A 21,243-nucleotide genomic window follows, 5' to 3' on the forward strand; every position below is an offset into this window, starting at 1 on the left:
CCGCGCGGCTCGGCCCCGCCTCCGCGCCGCGCTCGCTCCCCATTGGCCGCCGCCGGCGGGGGAGGGGGCGGGTCCCCGGAAGCGCGCGCGCGCGCGGCGCCCGGGGGTCGCTTCCGGCGGCGGCGGCCCCGCGGCGGCAGCATGGCGGCAGTGCCGCCCGACTCCTGGCAGCCGCCCACCGTCACCATGGAGACCACGTAAGGGGCGGGCCCGCCTGGAGCGGGCACCGCCGGCACCGGGACCCCTCCCCCCGGGACCCCCCTCCGGTACCGGGAGCCCCCGGGACCCCCCCAGCACCGGGATCCCCCCGGGACTCCCCCGGTACCGGGATCCTTCTGCGCCCTACCCAGTACCGGCACCCCCCGCTCCCAACCCCCCCCGGTTCCGGAGCCTCCCCCTGCTCCCCCCCCGGTACCGGGACCACCCCCGGGTCCCTCCCCGCGGTCCCACGGTCCCTTTGCGTGCCCTCCCCAACCCCCCCCGGTACCGGGCCCTCCCCGGTGCCCCCCCCCGGTACCTCCACCTCCACCCCCCCCCGGTACCGTCATCCCCCCGCCCCCCCCGGTACCGGGCCCTCCTCCGTGCCCCCCGTGCCGGCTGCGTTGTCCCCCCGGGGCCGCTCAGCCCCCGGTGCCGGTGCCGGTGGCGGTGACGGGTCCGTCCCGGCGCAGGATGGGGACCCTGGTGCTGGAGCTGTACTGGCGCCACGCGCCGCGCACCTGCAAGAACTTCGCCGAGCTGTGCCGCCGCGGGTACTACAACGGCACCCGCTTCCACCGCGTCATCAGGGACTTCATGGTGCAGGGCGGAGACCCCACCGGCACCGGTGAGCGCCGCCGGGACACCGGGACCCCCCTGCAGGAACAGCGGGACCCCCCCCAGCCGCGGGATGGGGACAGTGGGAGCCCCATAATGGGGACACCGGGAGCCCCCGAGGCCGTGCTGGGGACACCAGGGCCCCCCAACCCTGTTAGGGGAACACCGGGACCCCCCCCCAGCTGTGGGTTGGGGACACCGGGACACCCCAGCTCCCCAGTGGGACACCAGAGACCCCCCCCAGCCTCATGGTGGGAACACTGGGACCCCCCCAAGCCTGTGATGGGGACATGGGGGACTCCCAAGCCCCATGATGAGGACACCGGGACCCCCCCAGCCCCATGATGGGGACAGCAGGACCCCACCAGCCCTGTGATAGGGACACTGCCCCCCCCCCCAGCCCCGTGATGGGGACACCGGGACCCCCCCAGCCCCGTGATGGGGACACCGGGACCCCCCCCCAGCCCCATGATGGGTACACCGGGACCCCCCCAGCCCCATGATGGGGACACCGGGACCCCCCCAGCCCTATGATAGGGACACCGGGACCCCCCAGACCTATGATGGGGACACTGCCCCCCCCCCCCCAGCCCCATGATGGGGACACCGGGACCCCCGTGCCCCGTGGTGGGGGGGCTCTGACCACCGTGCCCGCAGGCCGCGGCGGGGCCTCCATCTACGGCAAGCAGTTTGAGGACGAGCTGCACCCCGAGCTGAAATTCACCGGTGAGAACCTCCCCCCCTCCCCCCTCCTTCACCAAACCTGCCAAAAAAAATAGGGAAAAAAAAAAAAAGACCCAAGCGGGGGCCTCTCCGCGTCCGTCCCGCAGGCGCCGGCATCCTGGCCATGGCCAACGCGGGGCCGGACACCAACGGCAGCCAGTTCTTCCTGACGCTGGCACCCGCGCAGTGGCTGGACGGGAAGCACACCATCTTCGGCCGCGTGTGCCAGGGCATCGGCGTCCTCAACCGCGTGGGCATGGTGGAGACGAGCGCCCAGGACCGGCCCCTGGACGACGTCAAGGTGCTGCGCGCCGTGCCCGCCGGCTGAGGCGGGCAATAAAGGCGTGCAACGGCCCCGGCGTGCGGCGGGGGTGTCACTGGGGGGCACGGGGCTGGCACCGGGGGGACAGCGGTATGGGGAGGGGGGGTGGGGGGCGGCTACAGGACGTGGGGCTGGCACCCCGGGGGACACCGATATGGGGTGGGGGGTGTCACCTACAGGACACGGAGCTGGTAGCTGGGGGGACACTGATATGGGGGTGGGGGTCACCTACAGGACACGGGGCTGGCACCGGGGGACACCCATGGGGGACACTGATTGGGGAGGGGGGTCACCCATGGGGTGTGGAGGTGTCACCCATGGGGGACTCTGATGTCATCCGGGGGGGGTGTCAGCCACAGGACACAGAGCTGGCACCCAGGGGGACACTGATGGGGGGGGTCACCTACAGGGCAACCATGGGGGACACCAACTGGGGGGGTCACCCATGGGGTGTGGAGGTGTCACCCTTGGGGGGACTCTGATGTCATCTGGGGGGGGTGTCACCTGCAGGACACGGAGGTGTCACCCGTGGGGGACACCGATGGGGGGGGTCACCCACGGGGCATGGAGGTGCCACCTGTGGGTGCGGAGGTGTCACCCGTAAGGGGACACAGATATCACATGGGGACGTGGAGGCGCCACCTGAGGGCACAGAGGTGTCACCCATGGGACGTGGAGTTGTCACCTCGGCAGACGTGGAGCTATCCCCCACGGACACAGGTGCCACCCATGTGCGTGGAGGTGTCACCCGTGGGGACGCGCCGGTGTCACCCGTGGGGCGTGGAGGTGTCGCCTGCGGGCACAGAGATGCCACCCGTGGGGACACGGAGATGTCACCCATAAGGACACGGCGATATCATGCGTGGGGACACAGAGATGTCACCCATGGGCCCAGTACAGCTGACCAGTGCGCCCAGTACAGCCCCACCATGGGGACTGGGGGGACACCCTGAGCACCGCAGCGCACTGGGGCACAGGGGAACTGGGCACGCTGGGAGGCACTGGGAGGCAGCAGGGCATGGGGGGACACTGGGGACATAGGGACACCGGGGGACATTGGGCCTGCAGGTGGTGGGGCTGGGGGGCACTGGGAGCACTGGGCCACAAAGCGGGTGCAGCAGAGCAGCACTGGGAGCACTGGGCCATACTGGGGATGCAGTAGAGTGGCACTGGGAGATAGTGGGGACACAATGAGGCAGCACTGGGAGATACTGGGTGCATGGCAGTGTGGCACTGGGAGCACTGGGCTGTACTGGGGACACAGCAGGACCGATCCCTGGGAGCACTGGGAGATACTGGGGGCACAGCAGGATACCACTGGGAGCACTGGGCCATACTGGGGATGCAGGAGGGTGGGACTGGGAGCACTAAGAGATACTGGGGGCACAGCAGAGTACCACTGAGAAGCGGAATGCAGTGGGGCACAGTGGAGTAGCACTGGGAGATACTGGGGGCTCAGCAGAGCAGCACTGGGAGCTCTGGGAGGCACCGGGTGCATAGTGGGGCAGCGCTGGGAGATACCAGGGCTGCAGCAGAGCAGCACTGGGAGGACTGGGCCATACTGGGGATGCAGCAGAGTGGCGCTGGGAGCACTGAGAGATGATTGCGCTGGGGCACAACAGGGCACCACTGGGAGCACTGGGCTGTACTGGGAGCACAGCGGGGTGGCACTGGGAGTTACTGGGGCCATATCAGAGCGGTACTGGGAGCACTAGGAGACACCGGGGGGCACACTGGGGTGGCACTGGGAGATACTGGGGGTGCAGCAGAGCAGCACTGGCAGCACTGGACCATACTGGGAGCATAGCGGGGCACCACTGGGAGGCACTGGGGACACAGTGGGGTGGCACTGGGAGATGCCGGGGGCGCAGCAGAGCGGCACTGGGAGCACTGGGCCGTACTGGGAGCACTGCGGGGGGGCACCGGGAGCCCCGCGCGATGCCGGGGGCGGCGCGGGGGCCGTACCGGGGCCGTACCGGGGCCGTACCGGGGCCGTACCGGGGCGGTCTCGCAGGAGGCTCCGGGGGCAGCCCCGGGGGCGGCGGCGCTGCGGCAGCGCGCGGCACCGGGAGCCCCGAGCCGCACCGGGGCAGCCCCGGGAGCAGCGCGGCGGCGGCGGCGGCCCCGGGCGGGGCGGAGCCGGGGCATGGCGGGCCTGGGAGCGCTGGAACCGGGCACCGGCACCGGCACCGTCCCGGCCACCAAGGTGGAGCTCACGGTGTCCTGCAGGTGGGGGAGCGGCATCGGGCGCGGGGCACCGGGGGCAGCGGGGGAGCGGGAGGCGGTTGGTGCCGCGCGGTGCTGGGAGGCGCTGGGATGCGCTGGGAGGCACTGGGGAGCGGGGGGGACCAGGGGGTGAACGGTACCGGGGGGACCTGGGGGCGGGGGGGGCACTGGGAGAGTCGGGGAGGATGCAGGAGGGGGGCACTGGGAGTACTGGGAGGCACTGGGGAGCCGGGGGGAGCACAGGGGGTGTACGGTGCTGGGGGAACCCAGTGGTTGTGGGGGTACTGGGAGGCACTGGGGGGCACTGGGAGAGCAGATGGCGCTGGGAAGCGCAGGGCACAGTGGGAGGCATGGGGGGGTATTGGGGGGCACTGGGGGGCACTGGGAGAGCAGAGATGGCTGGGAAGCACGGGGCACTGGGGAGCACTGGGAAGCACTGGGAGGCACTGGGAGAGCAGATGGCGCTGGGAAGCACAGGGCATGGCGGGAGGCACTGGGAGCCACTGGGAGCCACTGGGAGGCATGGGGGGGTTATTGGGAGGCATGGGGGGGGCACTGGGAGGCACTGGGGGCACTGGGAGGCAAAGGGGTGCAGGGCACTGGGAGAACTGGAGGGGCAGGGAGTGGGGGCTCTGGGGGTGTGCAGGAGGGGGGGGCCATTCCACCCCGTCCCCCGGAGCCTCCTCCTCTCCATCCTGCCCCCCTCGGGGGGGGGCTCCCCGCACAGGCCCCCCCCCCACGCCCCCTCCCGTGCCCGGTGCCTGCCGGGGCTCGCCGCCGCCTGTCACCCATCGCCTCGCGCCCCGGGACGCCCGGGCCCCCCCGTGCTGGCACCGCGCTCGCTGCCCGGGGGGGGCCTCACCGCCCCCTCCCTGCCTCGGGTCCCCCCCCAGACCCCAGCCCTGAGCGAGGGCTGAGCCCCGCTGCGCTTTGGGACCCCCCCCCGGGACCCCCAAACCCCTTCGCGAGGGCTGGGGGCGCGGGGTCGGGGTGCTCGGGGGGGTTCCCCGGTGCGGCGCTGGGTGCCCCCCCCGGCCGCGCTGCCCGCGGCCGCTCCGACCTATTTTCCTCCCACTCCATCGGGGACTGGAGAAACTCCCCGAGCCGCTGCTCCCTGCCGCAGCCCGGGCGTGCGCACCCCGGCACGTGGGTGTGCGCCGACACACGGGGGTGTGCGCCCCGACACACGGGGGTGCGCCCCGACATGTGGGTGTGCACCGACACACGGGGGTGTGCGCCCCGACACGTGGCTGTGTGCACCCTGACGTGTGGGTGTGCACACCCTGGCACGAGGGTGTGCCCCCCAACACACGGCCATGTGCTCCCTGACACGTGGGTGTGCACCGACACATGGGGGTGCGCCCCAAAACGTGGCTGTGCGCGCACCCCAACGCACGGCCGTGCGCGCCCCAACATGCCGCCATGTGCACCGACACACGGGTGTGCAACCCGATGCACGGCCATGTGCACCCCGACACGTGGGTGTGCACCGACACACGGCCGTGCACCCCGACGCGCGGACACCCCCAGCGCCGTGCCCGTGCCTCAGTTCCCCACCGGCCCGGCCTCTCCCCGCAGGCAGCTCCTGGACAAGGACACCTTCTCCAAGTCCGACCCGCGTGAGTGGGGCCGGGAGCAGGGCCGGGGGGCCCGGGGGGCCCGGGGGGCTGGGGGGGGCCGGGGCCGCGCTGAGCGCTGCCGCCTCTGCCCCCAGTCTGCGTCCTCTACACCCAGGGCCTCGACACCAAGCAGTGGCGGGAGGTGAGCGTCCGGCCCTGCCCCGCTGCGCGGCCAATCAGCATGTCGGGGTGCAGCCGAATCAACCAATCAGCATGTCGGGGTGCTGCCGAATCAACCAATCAGCATGTCAGGGTGCAGCCAAACCGGCCAATCAGCATGTCGGGGTGCTGCCGAATCAACCAATCAGCATGTCGGGGTGCAGCCAAACCGGCCAATCAGCATGTCGGGGTGCTGCTGAACCAGCCAATCAGCATGTCGGGGTGCTGCCAAATCAACCAATCAGCATGTCGGGGTGCAGCCAAACCGGCCAATCAGCATGTCGGGGTGCTGCCGAATCAACCAATCAGCATGTCGGGGTGCTGCTGAACCAGCCAATCAGCATGTTGGGGTGCTGCCAAATCAACCAATCGGCATGTCAGGGTGCAGCCAAACTGGCCAATCAGCATGTTGGGGTCCTGCTGAACCAGCCAATCAGCATGTTGGGGTGCTGCCCAGCTGGCCAATCAGCATGTTGGGGTGCCAGCCAATCAGCATGTTGGGGTGCTGCCGAACCAACCAATTAGCATGTTGGGGTGCTGTCAAACTGGCCAATCAGCATATCGGGGTGCCGGCCAATCAGCATATCGGGGTGCCAACCAATCAGCATGTCGGGGTGCAGCCAAACTGGTCACTCAGCATGTCGGGGTGCCGGGCAGGCAGCCAATCAGGATCTTGGGGTGCCGGGCAGGCGGCCAATCAGCATGCTGGGGTGCTGGGCAGGCGGCCAAGCAGCGCCGCCAGCCCCGGGGAGGGGGTGCTCCCACAGCCCCCGCTCCCGCCCCGCCGCCGCGTGCCCTGTAATTAGCCGCTGGTTAATTGAGGGGCTCCGGGCCGTAATGAGCGGGCGGGCCGGGCGGCACAGCCCCGCGCTGCCGCACAAAGGGGCACCTGGCCCCCCCCCGGCCCCCCCCGGCCCGCCTGGCCCCACGCCCGCGGCGCTGCCCCCAGTTCGGCCGCACCGAGGTCATCGACAACTCGCTGAACCCCGACTTCGTGCGCAAGTTCGTGCTCGACTACTTCTTCGAGGAGAAGCAGAACCTGCGCTTCGACCTGTGAGTGCCACGGCCCCACGGCCCCCCAGGCACCGGGCTGCGCTGCCACGGCTGAGCCAGGCGGGTGCTGGGGGCTGGTCCCGTCCGGTCCCATCCCCAACCCCATCCCCAACCCCATCCCCATCCCTGTCCCCATTCCCTGTCCCCATTCCCCATCCCCATTCCCCATCCCCGCTCCCCAACCCCATCCCCGTTCCCCATCCCCATCCCATCCCCATCCCCATCCCCATCCCATCCCCATCCCCATCCCATCCCCGTTCCCCATCCCCATCCCATCCCCATCCCATCCCCATCCCATCCCCATCCCCATCCCCATCCCCATCCCCGTTCCCCATCCCCACGTGCCTCCTGTCCCACTCCCACTCCCATCCCTCTCCCATCTCAATCCCCATTTGTGTCCAGGCCCCATCCCCATCCCCGTCCCCGTCCCCGCTGCCACGCTCCGTCCATCCCACAGGTACGATGTGGACTCCAAAAGCCCCGACCTCTCCAAGCATGTGAGTACGGCACCAGCCCCGTGGGGCTGTGGGGTACGGGGACAGGGATGATGGGATGGGATGGGGACGGGACAGGGACGGGGATGGGGAAGGGACAGGGACGGGGATGGGGACGCCGTGCTGACCCCAAACTCCCGCAGGACTTCCTGGGCCAGGCCTTCTGCACCCTTGGTGAGATCGTGGGCTCGGCCGGCAGCCGCCTGGAGAAGCCGCTGACGTGAGCAGGGCTGGGAGGTGCGGGGGGGGCAGGGGGGGGTCGGAGCGGGCCGGGTGCCCGGCGTCCCGCTGGTGACAGTGACGGTGATGGCGCCCGGGTCCTTATCTTGCGCCCTGGCGGTGTCAGGGATGGAGAGCAGAGCCTGGTGCAGATAGCGTGGCTCCGGGCTGCTCCCCCGCAGGATGAGTGCCCCCCCTCACCCCCCCAGCCCTGCCTCAGTTTCCCCATGGGGTCTGGCTGGGGGCTGTCCCCCCCCACCCCGTCACCCCGCTGCGTGTCCCCGCAGGATGGGGACGGTCACCGCGCACCCCCGCGGCAAGAAGCCGGCTCCGGCCCTCTCCAACGGGTGAGCATTGGGGTAACCCCCCCCCCCCCGGCTCCCCAGGCACACGGGTCACTGCGCACCCCCCCGTCCCCCCATAGCGGGGACACCCGTGTCACCGTGTGCCCCCCCTCACCTCCTGTCCCACAGGGGCATCCCCGGGAAGAAGTGCGGCACCATCATCCTCCTCGCCGAGGAGCTGGGCAACTGCAGGGTGAGCGGCGGCCCCGGGGGTGTGTGTGTGGGGGGGCAGTTTGGGGACCCCCCTCTTGTGCCACTTACTTGGGTGAGTGGGGAGGGGGGGTGAGAGCCCCACGGCTGTGCCTGGGGCCTTCCTCCACGCTTCTGTGGGGTGAAGATGGGGGCTGGAGCCCCCCCCCCACCCTGGCTGCTCCTGTCGGGACCCCGAGGCCTGCGGGGGGGTCCGTGGCGGTGACACCCCCTCGCCCCAGGACGTGGCCACGCTGCAGTTCTGCGCCAACAAGCTGGACAAGAAGGATTTCTTCGGCAAGTCCGACCCCTTCATGGTCTTCTACCGGAGCAACGAGGACGGGACGTGAGCAGCCCTGAAACACGGCCATTGGCGGGGGGGGGACACACAACAGGACGCAGCCCTGCTGCCACCCGGGGGGGGGTCACGGCCCCGAGGCTGGCACAGGACCCCCCCGTGCATCCCAGCGGGGTGGGGGTGGCGCTGGGAGGGGGGGGGGGGTGTCTCCAAGAGCCACCCCTGGGTGGTGGGTGGGGGGTCAGCCACTTGGGGGGGGTGACCACCCTGTCCCCCCCCCGTCCCCGCAGCTTCACCATCTGCCACAAGACGGAGGTGGTGAGGAACACGCTGAACCCCGTCTGGCCGGCCTTCGCCATCCCCGTGCGCGCCCTCTGCAACGGCGACTACGACCGGTGAGCCCCGGGGCCTCGGCACCGCCGTGGCCGCCCCGCGCCCGCTCCCCCTCCTCCCGCCTCAGGCTCCCGGTCTGAGCAAGGGGTCTGCGCCCCGGCCCCCCCGGCTCAGCCCCGCTGCCGGCTCCCGGTGAGCGGTGTCTCGGCGTCGCGCTGCCGCCGCCGGCTTGGCCCCGTGTCGGACGTTGCTGTGGCAACGGCGGATAAAAATATCCCACCGAAAACGGCCGAGGAGGAGGAGGAGGAGGAAGGAGAAAAGGCCCACGGAGGCGTCAAAACAAACTCGCCGGGAGCGGGCGCCGGGGCTGTCCCCGCTGTCCCCGCTGCCACCCCCCGGCGTGGGGCAGGGCGAGCGCGGGGCGCGTCTGCGGGTGCCAGCCGTGACCCCCCACCCCCACCCCGTTCCTCGCAGGGCCATCAAGGTGGAGGTGTACGACTGGGACCGTGACGGCAGGTGAGCCGGGGGGGCCCCGGGGCCACGCGCCACGTCCCCGCGCCCCGGGTGACAGTGACCCCCCCCCGCCCCGCAGCCACGACTTCATCGGCGAGTTCACCACCAGCTACCGGGAGCTGGCGCGGGGGCAGAGCCAGTTCAACGTCTACGAGGTGAGGAGGGGGACAGGGCGCGGGGACGGGCGCTGTGGCACCGGGGTGCCCCCGCTGCGCCCATGGGTGCCGCTGCATTCCCCGTGCTGCACCCCTGGGTGTCACGGCCCTGGGATGCCCCCCTGGTGCGGGGCCGGCCCCCCCCCAGCCCAGCAGTGCCCCCCCCCCCGGCCTCCCCTCTCCCAGGTGGTGAACCCGCGGAAGAAGATGAAGAAGAAGAAGTACCTGAACTCGGGGACGGTGAGGGCCGGGCGGGCGGGCGCGGGGCGCCGCCGCCGTCCTGCTCAGCCCGCTGTCCCTGGCAGGTGACGCTGCTGTCCTTCGCCGTGGAGTCCGACCACACCTTCCTGGACTACATCAGGGGCGGGTGAGCCTCGGCAGCCCCCCCGTGAAATGGGCTCAGCGGGCAGCGGCGTCCCCGGAACCCAGTGGGGTGCCCAGAGCGGGTCCCTTGGGTCCCTCCTGAAACCTCGGTGCTGAGAAAGGGTGCTCTGAATGGGGGGGGGGGGGGGGGCACGGCCAGTCCTTGGGCCTCCCGCCAGCTCCTCAGAGCCGCTTTTCCCCTCCCAGGACCCAAATCAACTTCACGGTGGCCATCGACTTCACCGCGTCCAACGGTGAGCTGAGCCACCGGCTGCTTCCAGGGGGCTCGTTACGGTGACGCATTTGGGTCGGGGGGCACAGGACCACGGGCTGATCCCCACCTCCCCCCCCGGTGCAGGCAACCCCTCGCAGTCCACCTCGCTGCACTACCTGAGCCCCTACCAGCTCAATGCCTACACCATGGCGCTCAAGGCCGTGGGCGAGATCATCCAGGACTACGACAGTGACAAGATGTTCCCGGCGCTCGGCTTCGGCGCCAAGATCCCGCCGGACGGGCGCGTGTCCCACGAGTTCCCGCTGGTGAGGCTGAGCCTCGGGGCGCCGCGGGGGGGGGGGGGGGCAAGGGGGGGGGAGGCGGCGGCGGCGGCCCCGTCACCCGGCGCCGTGCCCGCAGAACGGCGATGCGGCCAACCCCTCGTGCAGCGGCATCGAGGGCATCCTGGAGGCCTATCACCGGAGCCTGCGCAGCGTCCAGCTCTACGGCCCCACCAACTTCGCCCCCGTGGTCAACCACGTGGCCCGGTAAGGACGGGGACGTCCCTGCCCCGAGTCCCCCCCCATGGTGGGGGTTGTGTCCGGCCCCCCTCCCCTGCCCCGTGCTCAGCGGCTGTCCCGCAGCTCGGCCGCGGCAGTGCCCGACGGCTCCCAGTACTTCGTGCTCCTCATCATCACCGACGGCGTCATCTCGGACATGGCGCAGACCAAGGAGGCCATCGTCAACGTGAGTCCTGCGCCGCGGGGCTGGGGGGGGTGCGCTGCCCGGCTGGGTGCACGGGGTGCCCCAAAACGCTGGGGTGCAGCGTGAGGCTGGGTGCGCGGGCTTGCTGCAAGGTGCAATGGCCTGCTGGGGACAGGGGGTGCCCCAAAGCACCAGGGTGCACTCCCTGCTGAGGGACACCCCCAGGGTATTGGGGTGCAGTGATCGGCCGGGCACAGGGGGTGCCCTGTGCTGGGGTGCTCCAACCAGGCAGACGCTCGGGGGGGCCCAGGATGCTGGTGCACAAAAAGGGGCTGGGGGTGCAGGGTGCAATAACCTAATAAATGAGCTTTTTCTGTCTTCTGCCCCCCCCTCCCACGCACCGGGCAGGAGGATTGGGTCCACGCTTCCCAGCAATTCGGCTGCTGGCCAGGGCAGGAGGGCGAGGAGCTTTCGTGCTTCTTGCTTGCTGCTTTTTAATATTTTGTGGCAGAGCCGCAGTGCGGGGGCGGCTGGGGGCAGCTCGGTGCCATCCACCCGCGCTGGGGCTTGCTGGGGGCCCTCGGCCCCTGCCTCCAGCTGCCAGCCCCGCGCCGGCCGGGCTGGGGGACGTGGCACTGGCCCGGCAGCAGGCGCAGGGGGCGCGCAGGGCTCCGGCTGCCGTGGTTGTGCTGAGTTTGGGGCTGGAGGCTGGGGGTCCCGGGAGGATGAGGGTCCTGTGGGATGAGGGTGCTTTGATCGGTGGGGCCGGGGCAGGGATGTGCACGGGGCCCCGAGGCAGGATGCAGAGCGCAGGGGCGAGCACTGGATGCGCTCTGTGCCTCCGAGGTGGGACGCTCAGCGCGGCGCCCCCGCGGGATGCGCGTCACAGCACCCACAGGGGATGCACAGAACGGCACCCACGCGGGCTGCACGTCACAGCACCCACGCGGGAGGCACAGAACGGCACCCACGCGGGATGCACATCGCAGGCCCGGGGCAGGCCGCACATCCCGGCACCCACACGGCACCCACATCGCGGCACCGGGGCGGGGTGCGCGGTGCCGGGCGCGGGACGCCCGTGGCGGCACCGAGCGCAGGTGTTGGCAGCGCCGGGCCCAGCGGGCGCGCAGACGAAGCGCCGCGAGCGTCCGCGCTCCCACGCCGAGCAGCAGCAGCACTCGGTGCCGGGGGGGGGGGGGGACACATGATGGGAAGCGATGTGGGGGCCCCGCGGGTGTCGCACGCCACTGCCTGCTGCCACCCACACGGTCACCGCGGGCACCCTGGGGACCGCGGGGTGCTGCTGGTGACACGGGGGGGGGCAGCAGCACGCAATAAATCCGGTGCCTCCCCCCCCCACACACACACCCCCACACTCCGGGCCCGGCAGGCTGCCAAGCTCCCGATGTCCATCATCATCGTGGGGGTCGGACAGGCCGAGTTCGATGGTAAGGCTGCGCTGCGGGGCCTGCGGGGGGGTTAGGGGGGGACGGGGGGGCTGCAGCTGCCTTTGGCCACCGGGGAAATCCGAGTTTAATTTTCTCCGGCTCAGCGTGGCGCGCCGCCGCCCGCAGCCGCTGATTATGAGCTGCGGCGCTCGTTATGGCTGGGTTCGCCTCCCTCGGGGGGGGGACGTGGGGGGGGGGCATGCCAAAAAGCTGAATTAAAGCTCTCCGAGGAGATCCCGCTGACGAACCGGCCCTGCCTGCGTGCGGTGTCAGCGGGACATTGCCCCGGTGCCGCTGGGGGTGGGGTGGGGGGCCGGGGCTGCTGGGGGGGCCCCGGTGCCGCTCACCCCCCCCCCCCCCAACCTGTGCCCTGCAGCCATGGTGGAGCTGGACGGGGACGACATCCGCATCTCCTCCCGCGGGAAGGTGGCCGAGCGCGACATCGTGCAGGTAGCCCGGCACAGCGCGACCCCCCCCCAGGGACCCCCACTGGCCCCTGCTGTCCTGGGGGCCACTGGCCGGTCCCAGTACTGGGGGGGGGGGGGGGGGGGGGGGGGGGGTGACAGGGATGATGGATGTGTGGGGATGGGGGGGGTGCAGCGGGACATGGGGGTGGCACTTGGGCTTGGGGGGGGGGGCACAGCGGGATGCGGGGTGGGCTGGGATTTGGGGATGTGCTGGGGGGTGAGGGCGAGGCAGAAGGGGGGGGGAGCTGGGGGGGGGTGCACAGGGGCACGGGGACGTGCTGGGGACACTTTGGGACAGCGCGGTGCCCCGGGACATGGGGACGCACGGGGGCCTGGGGGTGCGCGGGGAGGTGGGGCTGCACTGGGCCATGGGGGTGCTCCAGGACCTGGGCGGGGGGGTGCCATGATGCCCCCCCCCCCCCCCCAGTTTGTCCCCTTCCGCGACTACATCGACCGCACGGGGAACCAGGTGCTGAGCATGGCGCGCCTGGCCAAGGACGTGCTGGCCGAGATCCCCGAGCAGTTCATCTCCTACATGAAGGCGCGCGGCATCAAGCCCCAGCCCGCGCCCCCCAGCCCTGACCCCCCCGGCCCCCCGCCGCCGCCGCCCCCCCAGCCCTGACGGCTCCCGGCCCCGCTGCGTCCCCGAGGACCCCGCTCCGGCCCCGGTGACGGGTGGGGACGTGGGGACGTGGCCGGAGCCCCACCCCCCCCACCCCCCCAGTCCTCAGCCGAGGGGTAAATCACTGCCAGGCACCCCCGGTCCCTCCCTGCGCCACAGAAACTGGATTGGGGGGGGGGGGGATTGGCCACATCCTGCTCCCCCCCTCCACAAGGACCCTGACCCATGAGAGCTGGGTGGGGGAGAAGGGGGAGCCCCCCACTGCTCACGGGGAGCCTTTGGGGCACCCCCTGTGTCCCCCCCCCATCCCCCCCAGGGGCCACCCATGTTGTCTCCCCCCCCCGACCCCAGGTCACCCACCCTTTATCCCCGCAGTGAGGGCTGGGGGGGGTCCCTACATCTCCCCCCCCCCCCATCATTTTTCTACGTGCATGGACGTGTCGTGTGCCTGTGAGCTGGGTCGTGGTGCGTTGCCTTAAACTGCAATAAAATTCGGTCTTTTTAATCAGCTGACAGCAGCCCCCCCCGTGCCCCCCCCCCCCCCCCAACACAGATCAGGTCACACACGGTCCGTTTTGGCTTTATTTCTAATAACCCAAATATTGCAAATATACAGAAAAATGCCAGTACAAAGTCATTACACGTCCAGGTTTATTTACAGGGCTCTACACACACCTCGCCCCCCCCCCCCCCCCCCCCACGGCCAGGGGCTGGGGGTGGGCGGGGGGCTATGGCTTCTCGGGGGGGGGGGGGGGGGCACACGCTGCCCCCGTCGCGGCGCTGCTGAAGCACATGCAAGCGGCGTGGCTGCGCCCCCCCCACCCTGCGCCCCGGCCGGGGGGGGCACGGAGAGCCCCAGGACCCCCCCGGGGGGGCATTTCCAGTGTAAGGAGACTGTGACAGTGCTGGGACCAAAACCTGGCGGGGTAAAAGCTGGGGAGGGGGGGGGGGGAGCAAGGACCGAGCCCCCCCTCGGCCCCTTGTTAAAAGAGCTTCAAGCCTGAATTCATTATTGCTGCGTTTCCCTCGGCCAAGGGCAGCCTGGGGGGGGCCAGGCTGGGATGTGCCCCCCCCGGCAGCGGGGGCAGCCCGGGGGTATTGCTTTGGAGAAGGGGGGGGAAGCCCCCGGCCCCCACCTCCCTGCCGGAGTCCCCCTGCACTGCTGCACGGCCCAGCCTGAGGGGCCCGACCCCGGCTGGGGGGGGCTGCTGGGGGGGGGGCTGCTGGGGGGGGGGGCACACCCCCAGGTGGTGCTGGGGGGGGGGGGGGGGGGGGCACACCCCCAGGTGGTGCTGGCTGTAAGGGGGGCTGGGAGGGGCCTGGGGGGGGGGCTGCTCCCCGCTGGGGAACGGCTCGCAGGTGGAGGACCCCCGGGTCGGGGGGGGCCTTGAAGAAACTCATGGAAAAAGGTAAAAGGGGGGGGGAAAAAAAAAAAAAGAACAAAAAAGCGCCAAGAAACCAAAACCACAAAAGCAAAACAAAAACAAAACAAAACAAAACCAAACAAAACAAAAAGGACTCCCCACCAGCCAGAAAGAAACCTTAAAGCAGCATTAACTCAGCCCCCCCGCGTGCCCCCCGGCAGCGAAGCCCCCCCGGGCCCTGCCCGCCGGGGGGGGCAGCTCGGCGCCGTCCCCGTCCCCGCCGCTACTCCAGCAGGTCCTGGGGGGAGAAGGGCAGCGTCAGCCACGGACACCCCCACGGGAGGGGGGGGCCTTGGGGGGGGGGGCGCTCACCTCATCCGAGTCGTCGTGGTACCCCCCCTTGCGGGGGGGCGAGCTGGGGTCCGTCCCCTCCGTCCCCTCGGCGCCGCTGGCCTCGGCGTGCTGCCGCAGCACGGAGTAGCGATGGACCAGGAACCTGGGGGGGGGCACAGCACGGGGGGGCTGGGGGCAGCGCGTGGCCCCCCCAGGGACGGGGACACCCCCCTCCTGCTACGGGGTGGGGGGCAGCAGCAGCAAGAAGCGCCCCGGAGCACGAAGGGGACCCCTCCCACACCCCCCGACAGGTGGGGACCCTGTCCCGGGGGCGCCCCGCGGGCCGGGGGGGGCTCACCTGCCCCCGCAGACGTATTTCTTGACGAGCAGCACCCCGGCCACGGCGGTGACGAGCAGCACGGCCACCACGGCCAGGACGATGGGCACGGAGCTGGGGGACGCCGCCTGCGGGGGCAAGGACGGGGCTGGGGGGAGGGGCAGCGCCTCCCCAAAGCTGGGGGGGTGGCACCAGGCCGGTGGCACCCACGGGTGGCGGTGGCCATGTCCGTGTGTCACCTACCAGCTGGCTGGGGCTCAGCAGGGTGCTGGTGCACTTCTTCTTCATGTCCGTCTCCTCCCGGCTGGGGCTCTCCCCCCCTGCGCACTTGTCCCCGGGGATCTTGCGGTACCTGGACGGGGGGGGGGGGGCGACGCAGGATGAGCCCCGGGGACCCCCCCCCGTGCCCCCCGGCTGCTCCGGGGCTGGGGTGGGGGAACGGGCCGGGGCCGTACCCGCTGGTGCGCAGCAGCTCGCGGCGGCCGTAGAGGCAGAACTCCAGGTCATGGCCCTTCAGCTCCGGCTGCTCCACGCACACCGACTGGTTCTCGGGGCGGTAATACCCAAAATCGCTGCGGGCGGGGAGGGGAAGCGCGGCTCAGCGCCCCCCCGGGACCCCTGGCACCGGGACACGGAGGGGCAGGGAGGGGGCGCGATGCGGGGCCGGGGGCTACCAGAGGAAATCCTGCAGGGTGCAGGGGCAGACGGACGGCTGCGTGGTCACGGCGTAGTCGCGGCCGTTCTGGCACACCGAGGACTTGCGCAGGCGCCGGTACTGCTCCTTGTAGCCCAGTATGCAGCCGTCACTGGGGTCGCTGGGATCGCTGGAGTGCGCCAGCCAGATGGTGTAGTCCTTGTCCTCGCCTGCCGGGCACGGGGCTCAGCACCCGCGGGTGGCGCCGCCGCCACCACCCCGGGGCCCGGGGGTGTCCCCGTCCCCCCCCCGGCACTCACAGCTCCGGCTCAGCAGCTGGCTGAAGTCGATGGTGTAGGAGACCCACTTGCGGGACAAGAAGTTCCCCCGGAAGCCCCAGATGCTGACGTTCATGGAGCGGGCGCCGGGCTCGGACGCCAGCCCGGTGAAGAAAATGGGGTCCTTGGAGAAGGTGTACTTGTACCAGCACTGCCCCTCGTCCGTGGAGAACCTGGCACGCAGGGGACGCTTGGGGACCGGAGCCACCGCGGGGCGACCCGCAGCCACCGCCGCCGGGACCCGCGGCGGCGCCCAAACGTGGGCCACCGCCCGCCCTGGAGGCGCCTCCCCGGCACCCCCCGATGCCGCACTGGGACCCCCCCAGCCCCCGGCGGCCCCGCAGCACGCACTCGATGACGTTGACGGGCTGGCTGGTGTGCTCGATGGCCACGATGAGGCCGCCCGAGTCAAGGATGGCGTAGTGGTGGGGCCCCTCCAGCATCCGCGCCCACGTGTAGCCCCCGTCGTCCGAGATGTAGACGTCGGGGCTCATCACCGAGATGGCCCCCCCCACGCTCCCTGCCAAACCGGGGCAGCGTGAGCGGGGCGCGGGGACCCTCGCCCGCCCGTCCCCGTCCCCGTCCCCGCGCGGTACCGTGGGCGATGATGATGCCGACGGCGTTGGGCTCGGACAGCGGCACCATGGGCACGTTCAGCTTCTGGGAGATGCTGTAGGACGCATGGATGTGGAGGCTGCACTGCAAGCGCAAGCACCGAGACCGTCCAGGAGCCGCCGGGACGGGCCCTTCGCCTCGGGCAGCAGCGGGACCCCCGGCCTGCTGGGGGCCGCCCAGCACCCCCGCGGTGCAGCCCCAGCCCCCAGGCAGCGGCTGCAGGATCGGGCCCTGCCCTCCCGCATCCTCGTGCCCCCAAGCCCCCCCGGCACCGCGCGCGGCCACCAGCCCTGCGCAGGGCAGAGCCCCCGCTCGCAGCAGGGGTTTGTGGCCGAAGCCCCCCCCCAGGGGAGGGACACGGAGCCCGGGCACCGCGTGGGCACCAGCCCCTAGCTGGGGACAAGGGACAGAGCCACCTCCTCCTTGTTCCTCGCCGTGGAGTCGCAGGTGGTGTTTTTCGGCTTCCTCAGCGGCACCCACTCCCCGCCGCGGTCAAAAGTGATCACGGACTGGATGGAGTTGTCTGGTGGGGGCAGGGGGAGATGGCAGGGCCGGGGGGACACCGAGCGCGGCCCCACGGAGCCACCGCCAGCCCCCAGTGCCCCCACCCCAGGGGGGTGTCACCGCCGCGTCCTCACCTTCGGAGAGGACGCTGGTGATGTAGATGCCCCGCAGCGAGGTGACGTTGGTGAAGTCGGTCTCCCCGCCGGTGGTGGTGTAGAGGTGCCGCTCCAGGGACTTGGAGTACACCACGCCCCGGTCGTCGGAGGTGTAGATGGTGCCGTAGCCCGTGTCTGGAGAGGGAACGGGGCAGAGGTAACGGGGGCTCCCCGGGCACCGACCCGGCTCCGCGCGGGAAGGGGAACCGAGGGCGAGGAGAAGCTCCCGTGCCCCAGAGCGTGGCCACACTCCCCGCACACCGCAAAGAGGAACGAGGTTCCTTGCACCCGCTGCCTGCTAATTAGCAACGTCTTAATGAGAAATTCCTTCCTCAAAGGCACAGCCCTGCCCAGGCCGGCCAGCGGAGCTGGAGAGCCCCACGCTTCGGAGCGGAGCCGGCTTTTAGTTCACGTTGCTGCTGCTGGGATGTCCCCAGCCATCCGCAGATCGCCCCAGCTCCGTCCCCGTCCCCATCCCCGCTCACCGCCCGGCTCGTCCACGTGCATGAAGACCAGGTCGTCGTTGGCGGCCAGGATGGAGTAGAACTGCTCGTGGCCGACTGAGGGCAGCTGCGCCATGCTCCAGGTCTCGCCCTGGTCCAGCGAGACGTGAATGCGCCTCGTGGTGCCCTGCGGAGCCAAAGCACCCTCAGCCCCGCTCCCCTCGCGTGGCAGCAGGGACAGAGGGGGCGCGGAGGAGCTGCCGGTGGCGACGGGCCACTGGTGCCCTGGGATTTGGGGGGGGGGGCGGCAGCCACCTTCTCTGTCATGACGGAGGCGAAAAGGAAGCGGCCGCCCAGCCCGAAGGAGTAGATCTTGGTGCCGATGACCTTGAAGGTTTTGCCGAAGTCGGAGGTTTTCTTCAGCTCCAGTAACCCAAGATCAGCTTCTTAAGAAGAAGGGACGGGGGGGTTAACGCTGCTGGAGCCCAGCGGCCCCCCAGGGGCTCCGCCACCCGTCCCCGCAGCTGCCCCCACAGCGCCCCAAGCAGGCAGTACTCACTGCAGGAGTTGTTCAGGTAGGTGGTGAAGAAGATGGTGTTGTCCGCGCCCCTGGGAAGAGACAGGGATGAGAGCGCGGGCGGGACGCGGCGCACGGGGAGGTGCCGCAGCGCACGGCGGTGCCGCGGCGCTTCCCGGCGCGGGGGGTGCCGAGCGGCCGCTCACCACTTGGCCAGGCAGACGGCTTTGTGGATCTGCTCCCACTTCTCCCCGAAGTCCCTGGAGACCCAGAGGCCGTTCTGCAAGAGACGCCCGAAGCTCACCACCAGCCCCGGCGCCTGGCAGCAGCCCCCGCGCGGGCTCCGGCCCTTACATCGGTGCTGAGGGCCAGCAGGCAGTCGGAGCTCTGCGGGTGGTAGGCGATCTGCACCAGCGGGTGGAAGGGCAGCTCCGTCTGCACGAAGTTCTTGGCGAAGTCGGACGAGCGGAAGATGCGGCCGCCGCGGCTGCCGCCGGACACGTCGCCCGTCAGGATGACCTGGGGGGGGCACGAGGGGGGCTCAGCCCCAGGCCCGGGGACGCTCACCAGGAACGGCGCCGAGAGCCTCCGAGGCCAGGGCACGGTGCTGCCGGGGGGCCCGGCTCGCCGCCCCCTCCGCTCACCTTCCCCGAATTGTCAGGTCCGATGGCCATGCCGAACTCGGTGCGGATGAAGGTGTTGTTGATGAGGTGGGTGATGTCCTTGAAGGTCTTCCCGTAGTCCTCGCTGCAAGGGGGAGCGCGGCCGCGCCGTGAGCACCGCCGGGGGCCCTCGGGCAGGGGGGTCACCGTGCCGCCACATGCGGCAACCCCAAAATATCTGGGGAGGGGTTGGGGGGGGCTCACCTGCGGTAGAGCTTGGACTGGCCGAAGCTCATGATCACCAGGGGCACCTGGAACGTGGTCAGGACGAGGATGACCTGGCGGGGAGCAGCGGGCAGGGCTCAGCGCCGGCACCCCCAGCAGCCCCCCCCCCGGGACATGGGGCCCGGCACCACCAGGTCCCACAGCCCCCCCGTGGTGGGGGGCTGCCCACGGGTGCCGGCACCCCCAGGCCCCCCAGGGCTCTTGGCCCGTCTTACCCCCGTGCTGTCGCCCACCCAGGACAGGGACACGGAGCCGCTGAGGTCATCGAAGACGCACTGAGGGAGGAGAAGGGAGAAGCGTCCCTCAGCCGGCGCGGGGACCGAGGCCGCCTGCCTCGAGGCCGCGGCACGGGGCCGGGGACAGGGGCACGCGGCCGCCTCGGTGCCACTCGGCTGTCCCCAGCCCCAGCGGGGGGTCGGGCTGGGGACGCGGGGCGCGGGCGGCTTTGGGGACGCGGGGCGCGGGCTGTGCCAGCGGCGCAGGGAAGCCCTGCCCAGGAAGGGGAGGAAATGAGGCCACCGCCGCCGCTGTCCCCATTGCCCAAGCCGCGCCCGCGCCAGCCTGTGCCACCCTGTCCCCTCCCCGCGAGGCGGGGGGGGGTAAAAAGGGGGGGGAAAAGGGGGAAGAAATGGAAGCGGGGCGCCGGGCAGCACGCAGCGCCGGACGGGGGGAGGCGGGTGGCTGAGCGGGGACCCCTGCCCGTGCCCGCGGCCGGGGGACGTGGCGGGGGCGGTTCGGCCGCGGCGCCTCGGCAGCGCGCTGGGGACACCGGGGACACGCGGCACCGCCTGCGCCCCACGTCGCAGCGCAGCCGGGTGCCAATTAGCGGCAATTAGCGACCGGCCCGGCCGGCGGAACGGGCGCACCCTGCAGCGGGCGGTGGCGGGGACCCGGGGCTGACCGAGGTTGGTGGCACCGCCGGACCCTGCGCCGCGGGGACAGGGCGCTCTGTGCGTCCGTCTGTGTGTCTGTGTGTCCGTCCATCTGTCTGTCTGTGTGCCCGTCCATCCGTCTGTCTGTCTGTCCTGACCGGGCAGGACGGGGCCGTTGCCACCCCCCAGCCCGTCTGTCCGTCTGTCCCATCGCGTGTCTGCTCCCCTGCCCGCCCCGGTGTAAGGGGGTGTCCGTCCCTCTGTCCGTCCGTCCGTCTGTCCCTGCAGCACTGGGGGTGCCCCCGTGCCGGTACGGCGCCTGTCCGTCCGTCCGTCCGTCCGTCCGTCCTCCCAGGGCACGTCTGTCAGTCGGCCCGGGGGGGCAGGCTGCCCGTCCGTCCGTCCGTCCGTCCTAGCGCCACTGGCCACCGGCCTGCGCCGGGGAGGCCGGGCAGGGAGGCGCTGCCTGTCCGCCCGTCCGTCCGTCCGTCTGTCCCGGCGGGGCGGGCGGAGGGAGGGCCAGCCCGTCCGTCCGTCCGTCCGTCCGTCCGTCCGTCCGTCCGCCCGCTGTCAAGGCGGGGGGGGTGGAGCCCACTGTCCCCGGCCCGTCCGCGCCCCAGCCGCCGGGACACCCGTCCCCCTGTCCGTCCCTCCGTCCGTCCGTCCCTCCGCCCGCCCCGCCCGCCCGCCCGCCGCGCTCACCGGGTGCGTGTTGTTGCCCAGGGCGGCCGGGACGCCCCGCAGGCCGCCGCAGGCCTCGCCGCCCGCCGCCGCCGCCTGCCCGCCGCCGGGGCCCGTCCGCAGCCCCGCGGCCGCCGCCGCCGCCGCCAGCGCCAGCGCCAGCCCCAGCGCCGCCCCGCGCGGGCCCATGGCGACTCCGGCCGCCGCCGCCGCCCCGCGCCCGCACCCGCCGCGCCCCGCCCCCGCGCCCGCCCCGCCCGCCGCCGTTGGCCGCCGCCGCG

At 71.7% G+C, this 21,243-nt stretch overlaps 3 protein-coding genes and 1 long non-coding RNA gene across 9 annotated transcripts; 3 read left to right on the forward strand and 1 right to left on the reverse strand.

Moving 5' to 3' along the window:
• The first annotated feature begins 42 nt into the window (after positions 1-42).
• Positions 43-1,893, forward strand: PPIL1 (peptidylprolyl isomerase like 1). Its single transcript, XM_083813018.1, has 4 exons — positions 43-197; positions 672-826; positions 1,474-1,542; positions 1,647-1,893. The coding sequence occupies exons 1-4, from the start codon at positions 142-144 to the stop codon at positions 1,865-1,867; spliced, it is 501 nt and encodes a 166-aa protein (XP_083669144.1). The 5' UTR covers positions 43-141; the 3' UTR covers positions 1,868-1,893.
• Positions 1,894-2,245: 352 nt separating this feature from the next.
• On the forward strand, positions 2,246-13,799 carry CPNE5 (copine 5). Of its 5 annotated transcripts, XM_083812826.1 has the most exons (21): positions 2,246-4,090; positions 5,666-5,706; positions 5,802-5,848; positions 6,815-6,918; positions 7,376-7,415; positions 7,556-7,632; positions 7,919-7,978; positions 8,105-8,168; positions 8,407-8,510; positions 8,753-8,857; positions 9,270-9,311; positions 9,388-9,463; positions 9,650-9,703; positions 9,769-9,830; positions 10,034-10,080; positions 10,185-10,366; positions 10,461-10,588; positions 10,685-10,787; positions 12,136-12,193; positions 12,570-12,643; positions 13,088-13,799. In XM_083812826.1, exons 1-21 carry the CDS (start codon positions 4,008-4,010, stop codon positions 13,280-13,282), a joined length of 1,746 nt encoding a protein of 581 aa, XP_083668952.1. In that variant the 5' UTR covers positions 2,246-4,007; the 3' UTR covers positions 13,283-13,799. The 5 variants fall into 5 exon arrangements, with proteins under 5 accessions (XP_083668952.1, XP_083668953.1, XP_083668951.1 ...); XM_083812827.1 differs by having other exon boundaries at positions 4,035-4,090; positions 5,802-6,918; positions 7,321-7,415; positions 13,088-13,797; XM_083812824.1 differs by lacking the exon at positions 2,246-4,090 and having other exon boundaries at positions 4,838-5,706.
• Positions 13,800-13,852: 53 nt separating this feature from the next.
• LOC310887192 lies at positions 13,853-14,781 on the forward strand. The gene is made up of 2 exons (XR_014575686.1): positions 13,853-14,529; positions 14,569-14,781. It is a non-coding gene; the product is annotated as an uncharacterized lncRNA (long non-coding RNA).
• SORT1 (sortilin 1) lies at positions 14,581-21,135 on the reverse strand. Of its 2 annotated transcripts, none has more exons than XM_083812862.1 (20): positions 20,984-21,135; positions 19,625-19,684; positions 19,389-19,462; positions 19,167-19,269; positions 18,877-19,041; positions 18,729-18,802; positions 18,565-18,614; positions 18,321-18,448; positions 18,048-18,192; positions 17,542-17,697; positions 17,320-17,426; positions 16,885-16,987; positions 16,640-16,808; positions 16,271-16,461; positions 15,991-16,180; positions 15,772-15,888; positions 15,560-15,668; positions 15,338-15,444; positions 15,019-15,142; positions 14,581-14,944 (listed from the first exon to the last, which is right to left on the reverse strand). In XM_083812862.1, exons 3-20 carry the CDS (start codon positions 19,418-19,420, stop codon positions 14,930-14,932), a joined length of 2,085 nt encoding a protein of 694 aa, XP_083668988.1. In that variant the 5' UTR covers positions 19,421-19,462; positions 19,625-19,684; positions 20,984-21,135; the 3' UTR covers positions 14,581-14,929. The 2 variants fall into 2 exon arrangements, with proteins under 2 accessions (XP_083668988.1, XP_083668987.1); XM_083812861.1 differs by having other exon boundaries at positions 18,321-18,451; positions 20,984-21,134.
• Between the last annotated feature and the right edge of the window lie 108 nt (positions 21,136-21,243).

Source organism: Anser anser, assembly GCF_964211835.1.
Source record: "Anser anser genome assembly, chromosome: 27".
NCBI lineage: Eukaryota > Metazoa > Chordata > Aves > Anseriformes > Anatidae > Anser > Anser anser.